The sequence below is a fragment of the Pieris rapae genome, chromosome 6, assembly GCF_905147795.1.
Source record: "Pieris rapae chromosome 6, ilPieRapa1.1, whole genome shotgun sequence".
In the NCBI taxonomy this organism is placed as follows: Eukaryota; Metazoa; Arthropoda; class Insecta; order Lepidoptera; family Pieridae; genus Pieris; species Pieris rapae.
This window is the reverse complement of record NC_059514.1, coordinates 4379445-4393354: the sequence shown is the minus strand read 5'-3', so window position 1 is coordinate 4393354 and position 13910 is coordinate 4379445. Positions and strand designations below refer to the sequence as shown.

At 31.0% G+C, this 13910-nt stretch overlaps 1 protein-coding gene across 1 annotated transcript; it reads right to left on the bottom strand.

Moving 5' to 3' along the window:
- Positions 1 to 12431: 12431 nt before the first annotated feature.
- LOC110994711 lies at positions 12432 to 13728 on the bottom strand. Its single transcript, XM_022261515.2, has 4 exons — positions 13394 to 13728; positions 13134 to 13250; positions 12940 to 13044; positions 12432 to 12726 (listed from the first exon to the last, which is right to left on the bottom strand). Exons 1-4 carry the CDS (start codon positions 13673 to 13675, stop codon positions 12508 to 12510), a joined length of 723 nt encoding a protein of 240 aa, XP_022117207.2. The 5' UTR covers positions 13676 to 13728; the 3' UTR covers positions 12432 to 12507.
- Positions 13729 to 13910: the final 182 nt, after the last annotated feature.

The window sequence follows — 13910 nt, the reverse complement described above, 5'->3', positions numbered from 1 at the left end:
TATACATGTTTTATTATTAGGAAATAATATTAAAATCTGGGACTATGTATTTCACAAATTCCAAAGAAACAGCCTAAAATTATCATCGATTGATCTCATTATTGTTATAATGAAAATGATTAATTTAGTTAAGATAAACGGTTCGTGCCAAGAACTCCGAAAATATTTAATCAATAGAATATTAAGATAATATAAAATATAATTTATCGCATTAATACAAAATTATAAAGAATCTATATGATTCGTTACCATATAGATGCTTTTATTGTTTTAATCTAATTTATAAATTATTGACTCGTATAGGTTAATTAATAAGTGCGAATAGTGGCTTATATCTTCGTGTTTTTATTCAATTGTTTTTTTGTATGAAAACGTAGCTAAAGATATTCCATTTCTGAAATTCCATTTCGGGATCAATAATATTTTGGGAACAAAATTTTAGTTTAAGCAGAGTAGTTTTATTTAGTATATTTTTGCTTTAAGAAAGACAAAACAATGAAGGATGTGTTCAATTGTGATATGTTATTTAAGGTGAAAGGTTAATTAAAAAAGTTTTCATAATGATCTCTTGAAAACTCTTATTTGCTAACACTTCGCTTTAAAGCATCCAAAAACACAATTTTATTTATAATAATTTATTACAATTTATACATTGTTTTCTGGCGGAACAGATATTACAATCATAACAAAACCAACTAAAAGGATGGAAACTAAATTCGTATTACAGGTTATTAATACAAAAAAAAAAATTAAAATGATAATGTTTGTTTTGGATGCTTAGTGAAGTTGAAATAAAAATCAAGGCAGTAAGAGTTTTGTATATAAATTAAAATTGGTATGCTTTTGCTGTTTAAGAATTGTAGCGAAAAATTTCTAAATTTCCGTACTAATGCTTTATGTGTTTTTGAAGAATGAATAAATAGTTTTGGAATCTTTTAACAGAACTGTAGAGAAAGAGAACTATAAAAAGAGTTTTAAGGATTAAGGTATTTTTTCATTGAATGTTGTCTTGTTCATTCTTCAAAACAGTGCTTTCGCCTGTATGATAATTACTTGTATAATATTATAAGCAATATAATTGTAATTAGAATTTAAGATAAGCTTTGCTGGTTTAAATAAAGTACTTACGTCCTTTTGATTTATAGAGAGATTTCAAATTTAGAATGTGATCTAAAAATCAAATTAATTTATCACGCAACGACTCAGTATTATTTTATATTGAGTGTTTCATTAAAGAGGGCCTTTATTTTACACATAATTTCTATATTCAAAATACCAATAGTAATTATTACGAGTCGTATTGTGCAGTGCTTCGAAAGGCTTAAAGAAGGACAAGAAAGGACCCGAAGCTATTACGATCGTGAACAAATACGAAAAAAAAACATTTTCTTTTGCATTGTACATTAAAAATTCAATGTCGTGAATAAAGGCCTTTTTGAGCTATTCAATGGCATAGACCTTTATATAACTAGTTTAAACATGTGTGATTTTATTATTTACTATAATTGCAGGCCTGTATATTTTAAAATAATTAATTTTAGTTAAATTTAGTTCGTAATCGCCTTTTACCAATAAGTTGTATGCCAGATATTTGTAATTTTATATACTGCCAATTATTTTCTGTTTTTTTGTATATTCTTTAGTTAAAAATAATATAATTTTTATAAATATTGTGTTTGTTTTATTTTTACCCTACCACACGGTTTAACGTACGACAAATAGCAAAAATAATCTAGAAAAGTCTTGATTATAAATTAATAGGCAGGTATAGTTTTGCGTCTGTTTCATGCGTCTCTATTTCATGATTGAACTCAAAGTACGCAATAAACTATTCCCATTACAGCGTTTAGTAGAAAACACTTGTACTGCTGCATATCACCTCTTTGTGGAACTAGCGTTTCATTCCCTATAAGGTTGGCAACACACCCTTGCCCCTGGCGATCCAGGTGTTCAAAGGAGGAGGTTAAAATAATTCCGTCTGTTTGTTCGCATGGAACAGGCCCATACAAAATACGACTTCCTTGAGTCAAATTACATATTTTTCGGACGCTACAAACGACATGTTAGGTTTCTACCAACATACATAGGAACTTAAACTAACAACTTCATACACAAGAGGATTAATCTTTTTGGGAGGAATTAAGTATAGTTACTGTATAGTGTAGATAATATAAATCGTTATATGGCTTAAAACATTCACTGCAGTGTTAAACTGATGCCGAGGTTCGCGATTATTCAAACTCGGTTTAATCTTAGTTCGCACAATCAGTGCATAATTTTACTTGACCAATATGTAAAGTATAATAAAATCTACTCTAACTAAAACTCAACGGTGTATGAAAACAAGAGGCCGAAACAATAAAGAAAAAAAAGGTCAAGAAGGCTAAGAAATCGGAGGTCAAATGCAAACGCAACAGTTTTATCCGAAACATTTACGAATTATAAAAAGAAGAAAAACGCAGGGCAAACTGTGTTATATGAAGTGCTTTTCATCAAAACTTTAAACCATTTTCAAAGCCATTAAATTGAATAACTTCCCCGAACACTTAAGTTAAATCGTGTTTGTAAGAACTATCCTAACGTGGCCACTAACTTGATGTATCTTGTCTACGTAGATGACTTTATTGCTTTATCACAAACTTTTACGGATACTCTTTTGTTATAGACACTTCAAATTTTCAAACATCCAATACATTTACAAATTCATTTTAAAAATGGGGTAAAAATAATTATTTTTAATTGATATTTATAGCAAATTATTAAATTAACCTATAATTCACAACGTTTGTAATTTAATTAATACGTTTTAGATACAGGTTTGATGACAATGACAAAAAAAATCCAATGACTATCACAAAACTACTTAGTTTGAATATGCTAAGTTTATCAGTTATAATAATTCCTTTTTTTTTAATTCAAAATTCTAATTCCATACGTCCATAAAAAATATAAGCGTTGATTGATTAACATTTCCAATCATTTTCTCATCAGATGTCAAAATACAAAAACGACAACCGTTTCAATGCGATTGCACCTTCGTCATTCGTACAAATGTATTTTGCATACAATATCGTCTATTAGGCGTGAAAAAATTTGAATTTCAAATAGCCACAATTATTTGCATATAGACAAGTAATCGATCAACGAATTTCAATATTATCGCATTTTACACGCTGATTAGGAAGATCGATGACTTGGATTGTCACTTTTGGTTGTTTAGATAATATATTCACGATAATTGAATTTATTGTAGCATGCCATGCCAAGCCACATTGCAGGGTTATTTGTTTGAATTGTACACTCGTATTCGAATACTTACACGAATATTCCTCCAGACGTTTTGATAATAAAGAGATTACGTAGCTGATGATTTTAATTATTTTCTTATAGTTTGAAACACAAAACCAACATATTTAGAACACAGAGCAAAACAAACTATTATTTATCTATCGTATATGAATTCTAGTAAATAAAAACAAAAGTCTATTTTACATCATTAAAACTTAATGTCAGATGCATTAACAAAACACGGGCCTTTTGTTACTTTCCACACGAATTTCGAAGGCCTTTAGAAAACCCGAAAAATCGAAAAAATAAACAAACATCGCCCCGAAATAAAGGGAAAAACATATTCCGTTTATAACGAGCCTTAAAATCCTCTTTCATACCTCGCCTATGAAGATGAAAATAAAAAATATTCACAAATAATACAACCACAATACGACTGGGTATGCAAAATTGGTACGAAATTGAAAAACAAATTTGTTACATATTGCTTTTTTGATTCGGGGCTGCTTATTTTGGTAGGGTTGGGTTATTCCGTTAGGCTGAAATATTGTTCTCTAACTAATATCTAATCTTGATTTAAATTAAGAAATAATCCATCTCTATTTATAACAATAATTATATTCCAGTGCCGGTATTCTATTTTTTATCTATAGAAAGAAAACAAAAATTCTAATTTTATACCTACACATCTTCTTAGGGTTAATATAATTTTCCTTGTAAGAAATTAGTGCTATAGAAACTACCTAGTAAGTCAAAATTTTAAGATCATCGTAGTGATGGTTATAGTATGGTATCTAACATAGTCCATGTACATTTAATTTAAAATAATTATTTCATAGTAGGTAAGACCTATAAATAAAAAAATGTCAATGATACATGCATAAACTTGCAATACGTATGACGAGATGATAGCTAGTTTCATCATCGGTCGTTAAGGAAAATGAATTTCCACCCGAATCACTTAGACCTCAGTTTTTGCCGCGCATCACCACAATGTAAATTGTGGAACGTCACTGAAGTATTTGCAAACTAATTCTACTTAGGGTTCTTCCAGAAAAGAGCGTACCAATTCCTAAAAGACCAGCATTGGAGGCGGTATTACTTAACAGCTTGCCCGTTTAACGGGGCAAAAAAACAAACGAAATCTATAAATCTTTATCCTATTTTTTCACAGGTGTGTGTCCAAATGAATATTAAGACTTTAGTATTATGCAGCGCATACCTTCATATAAATTTGTTTAGTGGCTTAAATTTCAGTAAATTTTTAGTTCACAGGATACAGAATAGTCCCGTTTTACGCAAAAGGGGTGCGGTTATGTCATACACTGACGCGTCGTGTTACTTCATTAAAGCCGTATTATGAGTGGGGCCACAATAGGCATTATGTTTTTCTTGTTTTCCCCAGGTTTCTATTACGATTTCGACATGTAAGGGGATTAGTATACGCGGCAAGTGTTTAGAATATAGAACAAACAAGAAATAATATTTTTTCGTATATTTATTTATTTATTTATTAAGTCTACAACATCGTACATATTATAAATAGATATGAACAAAGAATAGTTGCACATAGTATTGTCTTTTATTAACATAACTTTTACACATTTAAAGAAAAACACTTTTTTAACGGATTGAAGTTATGTATTATTGTAAACTTATAATTCTTTTTTTTTTTATTTATTCACACTTCGTTGCAAAGAAACACAAATAACACAAAATATAAAAATTACAAAGGATGCAACGGGCTTCTTAGTGATAAGGCCGCCAGGCAACCCTAGTAAGAAAAGAAAACAATAAATAAAAATGATGAGTGCATGAAGTGCATAATCAGAAGTTATATAAAAAAATATATTTATGTTAATCTGTAGAACCTTAATCTGCAAAGCACGCGAAACGTCGGTTAAATTTAAAATTATGTTTAAATAATTATAAGTTTACAATAACTTGAATAAAAAAGTGTTTTTCTTCCAAGAATAGTTTATAATATAATAAGTCGTCTCTGCCTACGGATCATGGTTAGATACAAAAGAAGTTCTTGAATATTACTTTCCAGAGCCATAGAGTGATTGCAATTAACTAGAAAACCACATCAGGTAATCTCGGCTAATATAAAAAATCATAAATAGAACAGAAACAGCATTGTATCTGGTGACACTATGGGGAGTTGAAACCAATTATTTCTGGTGAAATTACTAACACGATGTACATGTATAGTGTAAAATGGTAATAACTTAGGTCACCCAACCCATTATCTAACACTAATTCGTCACGTCAACGCTCCTGTCTAAATTGCGAGAATCAATCATGACATGCGTGTTAGACTAATATCACTTAAACAGGCTGCAGCGCCGATAAAAGCCTTAATAATATTCGTGGACAGAGAATATAAACGCAGATATGTATTCATTAAGTTTTGTTCATAGGCATCTATGGTGACTTTTCAAATAGCAGTAATGTAGTTAAACGTCGTAAACGAGGTAAAAATTTAAACAACCGTCAAGTTTTAGAAAATGGTTTTTAAAACTTCTTTTAAATTAGTAAAAACAAGCGACCCGCCCCGGCTTCGCACGGGTGCAATGCTGATATTAAATACACTACAGAAAATCTGTGAACGTTGTATATAAAAATGTGGGTTATCCATAAGAGATAGACATTTACCATCACGGACTTTTCTGTAGACCTTTTCAATGTGTACAATACTTAGTACATTATTTTGATAAAACTCGTAGGGTTCAGCCTGCGTTTGCAATGTAAGCGGAAAAAATGTAATTATTTACGACATCACATTAGAAACCTCAAAAATAACAGTACTTCTCCACAATTTAATGGATGTTATTATACATATAAACCTTCCTCTTCAAGGAAAGAGAAGGAAAGAACCTCACTCTATCTATTAAAAAAAACCGCATGAAAATCCGTTGCGTAATTTCAAAGATTTAAGCATACAAAGAGACATAGGGACAGAGAAAGCGACTTTGTTTTATAATATGTAGTGAAAGACCTCTATTTCAAATCACGGTTTTTAAAAACGATATGTTGTTTGAGAACAGAAAAGGCAAAATATTTTACTTCCAATTGGTAGTAAAGAAACATAATCTACGTGAATATAAAAATTATATGGTATATGTTATGAACAGAAGCTTAGAACAAAGGTACTATTTATTTAATTACATTCAATAATTAACTTCTTACTTATTATAATCTGTTTTGCTGTCTAGACTTTTATCGTATTTATTAAATTTAGTCCATCGATTTATTTAAAGTAAGAATTTGCCTTACTTAAGCAATTGTTTATAATCTTATTCCTATTGTTTGAACGCCGAACAATTACGGATGCAATTGACAATAATTTATACAAAAAAAATCTCAACATACAAAACTTTAAAGTTTGGTGGTCATATAAAGATCGCATCTGTATTAAAACGAATTGAGATGTAAGCCCATCCCTTGATTGTAGCTGGAACACTCTGGACATTCAATATCGATGCAAATGTCTCGTCCGAGGGTGCGTAGATATTATTACCTTTAATTTATGTACACGATATAAGTACGGCCTCTGTTGTGGCTGTAATTTTTAATCTCGAAATCGCATTTAAAAAAATCAGGCCCTGTTTTAATTGTAACATTTGAATATAGAACAAAAACACTGTATGATTTAATTAAAAATTAATTTATATTCAAATTTTCAATGGGTTAGTTTTTATTTGCATATTCGGAATATATATTGACCATTTTCTACAGGCTAGATTATATGCCGTTTATACCTATATGTTCGCTTAATACCAACCTTAGTTGTACTTATTATTAGGTATGCATACTAACTAAACCATAGAGGTGCATTCTGTTCCAGAATTTTATTTAAGTGAGACCCCGAGAACTTCGTTTCACCTTAATATAATTTTTTATACAACATTCTACTATGGGGTTTTTTTGCAATTGTTCCAAATTTTCTATCAACTATAACTTACTTCTGAGTTCAAGGAATACTCAAATAAAAAAATATTGGAATCAGTCCAGACGCCTTTGAGTTTTGCGCTTAGCAACATATTTCATTTTTATTCATTAACAATTTATAATTTCATATTTATTTCGATATAACCTCAAATTAACATACATCGGTAATTATTAAACAATATTTTGGGTCCATAGTACGCTCTCAATACTACAATTAATATTACCGTAGGGATCTTGCTACTGGTAAGTAAAAAATCCTAATTTATTAAATTTATCTTTACCCATAAAAACTAATTAATAAAAGAGCACATAATCGCATTCATTTATATTAATTTTCTAAAAAACTTGTTCATAACCGCATGAATTATGGTCTGTAAGTTCTCAGTGGGGCGTATGATCTACTTTCATGACACGTGGCCATAGGTGATCACTTTTATCCAGTCATTTGGCCTGGGAAACTTTTAATGAGATTTTTATTCGGCAATTATTTGAGGGCTTAGTTCACAGTAAAAGATTTACTTACCTTTTTATCAAACACATCCCAGTGAAGGATTAAAAAAAAAACTAAAATAATAAGAGGCAACCGAGCAGGAGACTCATATAATTGATATCATGTTAACTGATATTTCACCGCCCATGGACACTCACAGTGCCAGAAGGCTCGTAAGTGCGTTGCTGGCATTTTAAGAATTGCTACGATCTTTCTTGAAGGACTCTAAGACGAATTGCTTCGGAAATAAATAAATGGGCGGCTGGTTCTACATAGTGTTGGTATACGGAAAACTGCCTTTAAAAACACTCAGTTGTGAAACGACAGACGTCGAGGTAATACAGATGGTATCTTCTGCCTAGACGTCCGATGATAAAACTCAACTGCAGGTTTTGTCCGGATAACTATAATATATAAAATGATAGAATATATGTATGTGTCAAAGTGTGTTCGTGTAGAGGTGTAACAAGACAGATTTACTTTTATTAATAACAGTGTGTGACCAAGATTGTCATGAAACTAACTTGGACTTTGCACTAAGTGCAACTCTGAAGCTCTACCATCACTTAAATACTCGCTAATATCATATATGTGTTAGAAAGCGGATCTAGTATTACAAATTTCATATTAATGGGCATGTACATAACTATAAATTAATTTTGTCTAACCAGAATGCTGTACTGAACTTCTAGTTATATATATACATTTTGTCTTTTCTTTGAAAATATCCACATTAATATATTTTAAAGATTAAAACACATTAAAAACAACTAGGAAATCGTTTATTCATACCCCTATCTATTACAAAACCAATCTAAATAAACAGCGGACAAATATATGTATAATCATATCTCTAATGACCATATTTAAGAAATTTATTACGAACCAACGCTTTTGATTTTCAGCATCGCCACGTGACTGACACGTGATGGCCGCCATATTGAAGATTACGACCAGTTTACATTGAGCTTTCGTATACGCAATGGCCCATATTAACTGTAATAGAACAAAGTTTATTAAAATTGGTCAAATTATCTGTCATTATTCCAAACAGTTGAATTTAGAACTCAGAAAATTCTGTAAAAACCAATTGTATTGTCAAAGAAATAAGGATTATTTTTAATGTAATTAATACAATAGAATATTATAGATTGGTTTACTCACAACAATAGAAAGCGTTTTCTATGTTTTACAAGAATAATCAGTGGTTAGGAATGATCAGTAATTTGTCTTGTATTGTTTGGTTTGGGGTGTTGATGATGCAGCCTTTACGTGAACAAACAGGGGTGGTCAGTGAAGCCAACCAATCTGTAATTGCTTATTATACATAAATATATAAATATCATATATCGCTATTAGGATAAAGACTCTGGTATCAGCAACAGAGTGTATTATGTACTCGGGTTCCTATATATTTTAGAGCAATCGCAATTTGTTTTATAATAATATGTATATGACCGTTGATCATAATTCATAGTCTTATAAATGAAGGAGACTCGTCAATAAGTGTGCCTGCACATACACAAAGACAGAATAAAAAAATAAAAAATTATGTGAAATTTCTTGTTAGAAATATTTAAATTTATATAAATATGTACATTGCATGAAATAAACAAAATCTAAAACTATAATTGCAATCATATTCTATACTGTTATATATATATGTATGTTAAAATAGATAGGTGAATATCCACATAATATTGTGAAATATATAATTCCTTTTTTCGTATTCAATCTACAAATCATAATCACCGTAACAGCAACCAGACTTGTTAAAAAATAAAAAATCGTCAACTTGGGGACAGGTCTGTCCAGTATATCTTGACCTCTCCATTCCTATAGAGCTTAGTAATGGAAATGCCCATTCCTAACTACGCTCAACCGTATGGGGTTCTTTGTGATTGGTCTCGGATATTAATGGTCGAGATCTACCGCGAAATTTAATCTTGCACAAAAAGTATTGAATAGAAGCAGATAGACGGGACAAAAAGAGTTGAGTGATAAATGAACGTTGCAGGTCATCTTGGGTGCTTTAAAGTGATGCGGGAAGTGATTTTCTTTTGAAATCCTACTAGCGGACGTTTGGATCGTTACCGTTTGATTAAAAATATCACTTTCAAAGAATTTTAAAGAAACGAATTTATTAGCCTTTTTATGCCAAAAATCTTTTAATATATTGTTATATTTTATATATTAAGGCACAAATTTACAATTGGTTTTAATAACTTATATTCACGGAAAGTTCCTATATTTTTTATCATATAATCAACATGGTCAAAGTTAATGTATCATGAAACAGCAAAACCAGATCTAGTCATTACTCATGTTTTGCGGTCCGTGCCAAAATCTAGCCGCAACTTAGTGAAGATAATCTGTGATGATTAATGACTCGCCGTCAGTCTACTATCGATTCTGTGGAATACAATAAAGTTGAAATAACACTCGTCTCCCAAAACTCTGAGACTTTTCGTGTGACAAAGTCTAGTTCATTTTTTCCGCCAACACATGAAATCATTAGCAGCCCGTTACTTTCACACGGTTTATACATATCGAATTAATAATCAAAAAGATTTTTTTATTATGAACACAGATATAATAATTCCCCAACTCTTTCCCAAAGGGTTGGTGGTGTATGTTAAACGGTGATTGCTTTTCGGAATCGATAGGCGTGGCAAGCAATCTATCAAACGCATTATGCACTAGGTATTAGACGTAGTTCAAGAGCTTCACTTATGCTATTATCAGAATTGGTTTAAATCGTGAAAGGTGGTATAAATAAAAATACGATATGTTAAATATCTGGTTCTACCTAAGAAATAAACCTACCTGTCTTAACAGTCTTTCACTACTGTAACTATCGGGACGGGATTTTTTTCCCATCCGATGCGGACAACATATACTATTATAAAGAAACATGAAAATGTCTGTCCCTGTCACATTTTTTACTGCGACATTCACTTAGATACATATTAGCTAATATCTAAAATAATCAAAATCTTTCAGGACAATATTAGGTAAACCTCTACTTTACTTGAACAAAGCAGAGCGATACAAGAATTATAGTGCAATTTTACAAAATAGCTCCTAAACTACAAGTAGTATATTATACTATAATTACTTGAAAGAAAGAGGGTAATCACAGGCATTGCTTGTAGCCACACGTGTCATTTGTGTGAGCTTCACTAAATTATAGGCTGCTTGTGGGTAGGATCTAATTGTCGGTATATAAAAAAATACCCGCATTATTCGTTTATTGTTAAATTACACTAGATAAAAAAATAAATAAATTTGGTAGATTAAGGCTATTTCTATTTTTCCCCAAAAAATTCGACCTAAACGTGCTATACTCGTAATTCAGTGTACATACTTATTCTCTTTTACACAGGCCTATTAAGTAATAGAATTTCGCCTATAACAACATACAAGCCTATAGAAACGATGTCCTGATCAGCAGCGAAGAAGTGTTGTCCATTGGACTTAAGACTCTCATCCCTAAAGTCGTAGGTTCCTACTTGCCTATTGGAAAAAAACAAATGATACAGATAAAGAAATTTAAGACCTTAAAAGCTTGTAACGCCACTGGTTTTAATAATACATACATATTTTCACAAGAGTTACTTGCTATATTATTAGTTATAACATTTAAGCATATACCTAAGTATAATTTTTTAATGTTTTTTTTTATGATAATTAGTGTGGGTATTATTTTAGCGTTCTATCGAATTAGTAGTAAGTAGATAATGTAGAATAATGTAGTGGATAAATAAATAAATAAAAATAAAAATTTCGTTTTTTTAGTTGATTTGAAAGACATACATAGCCAGAAAATATGTATATTATAATATTTGTTGTACTCAAATGGCACGTCTTAGGGCAAAACAAAATACATTTTTATATAAGCTTCTTAACAGCTTCGAGGATTTTTGCTACGCTTCTAATTATATAACATTTGAGACACCCTTAATCACATCAAAGCGATATGAAAAATCATTCTTATCACATTGTAATAAAGACTAATCATTTTCATAACTACTGATTATTAAAATCACTTTTATTACCAGGTAGTATGGTTGAAATTAGATCCATGAATGTTAGTGATGTGGGGTGTTAAATTAGTATCAACGGATTACTGGTATTTGCGAATTGACACTAAAAGTGTGGTTCGCTTTGTGGGATTAAGGCTTACGAACTATGATTTAGTCACTTTATATTATTAGAGGTATTTTTAATAACACGAGATTAGAACATACAAGCGAATTATACGGTAGTAAATGTAAATTTACAATTATTTTTTTTTAACGTTCATAAGTGTACTTGGTAACCTATGTGAATAAAGAAATACCATTACGGCGTATCTTATTTTTAAATGTTACTTAAAGAACACTATAAGCGAGTGTTTCCCGATTCGTAAAATAATACTGCTATTATATGAGCAAATCGTCTTTTATTCTCATACGGATGAACTTGACGTGGCAGTAATAACCACCTACAATATTTCACTTGTCTTTGCGAACATGATATAGTATAGAAGGATAAGGACTCGTTTTAATTATGTTTATAGTAAACGTGCATACGCAAACTTTTCCCCACCACATAATTTGTAGTAAGCCAATGGATAATGGCCAAGTTACGTGCCTATACACGTCTTATAAAACGCAACGTCTAAAACATGACATCTTTGTAATTACCTCAAAGGATTAATATGTACTAATGTTATTTACATTTAATAAAAAAGACAATTGACAAAATTTGACAAGCCGAACACAACACTTAAATCACTCGTCTTCTTCCATCACGTCCCATAGGAATCGATCTTTGAAATCAGAGAGCGATTTTTCCAGGGTATAATTAATGTTTTCATCACTTGTTGGTTCTGCCACTGATTCGTAGTCGTCATCTAAAAGCGATGTTACGGATAGAAGAGTGGAATCGGTAATGTTTATGGTATCTCCTGCATCGCCTCGTTCTGGTTGACTTCTTGTCGTTCCTAACGTCTGGAATTACAAGTACACGTTGGATAGAATAACACTTCAAGACACGATCGTACTAACTCTGAAAACGCCGCCAAGGGACGCGCGAGCCCATTGGCATTGTGAGTGTCCATTAGCGGCGCTATTACTTAACATCTAAAAAAATAAAATACATATACATTGATTCTCCGGTAATACTTTTACTTCTCTTTGTCATTACGTACGTGCGTCACTTACATCTATTATAGCCATGTGCAAAATAGGCACCTCTAATTCGTAAGGCTTGATTTCCTGAGGTTCTTCATCCAAATATGTATACTCGTTAGCGCTCTGCCAATTTAGCTATAATCAATATTTAAAATTGTTACTTTGAATTAGAAGGTTATGGAATATGAAACTAAGCAGTAAATGTTCTATTGAAAATGAAATACCCTGCGCAGGCGCCACTTTTCAATAAATTCGTTGGTTTCACGCAACGCGTCCCGGCTGTCTTTCAGAAGCTGATCAATTTTGTCCCCAAGTCGCATTTGTTTGTACTTATTAAGAAACTAAAAAAAAAATATTAGAATTTCATACAAAACTGAATGATAATGATTTCATATAAAATGAGATGATATTTTTAGTTATTTTTTACATAAAAAAATTACAGATGTAGGTTTGAAATTAAATTAAAAACCTAGTTGGTACTTACTACGATAGAAAACCCAAGTAACAAAACTTCAGTTAATAAAAACGGTATGCTAATAACGCCATCTGTGCTCGTCGTTACCATTTTTTCCTCTTCTCGAATAGTTTTCCTTACAAAACATATAATTTTACACGCAAGCCTTTGAAACATGTCCACAAAGCCATTTCCAAGAAGATAATCGACGATAACCAAACTGAAGAAACCCGCACTATACATTGTAAATGTGATCAAATTGTGTATCATTCTGATATCGGATTTAGACAGCGGGGACTTTGAATTTAACATTAAACGAAAAATTTCATTTATTTCTGTGCGTCCATAACAACTATAATTTTTATTGCACGAACATTTGTGACAACTTAATGATGGTAAAATGGTACCAAAGAGGTATATTGAAACGCTAACGTCTGCTATTTAACTTTTTAAAATTCTTTATTGAATATAATATTTAGGGTATATTATATTTTTTATCACAATATATATGCCGTCTTGAAGCGGCACCTTAATTTGGATTATTTAT

Coding starts and splice junctions, on each gene's coding strand:
- LOC110994711 (XM_022261515.2), bottom strand. CDS start 13,675: ATGTTAAATTCAAAGTCCCCGCTGTCTAAATCCGATATCAGAATGATA. Junction 13,251..13,393: donor TACTTGGGTTTTCTATCGTA/GTAAGTACCAAC, acceptor TTTTTTTTTTAG/TTTCTTAATAAGTACAAACA. Junction 13,045..13,133: donor AAAAGTGGCGCCTGCGCAGG/GTATTTCATTTT, acceptor TATTGATTATAG/CTAAATTGGCAGAGCGCTAA.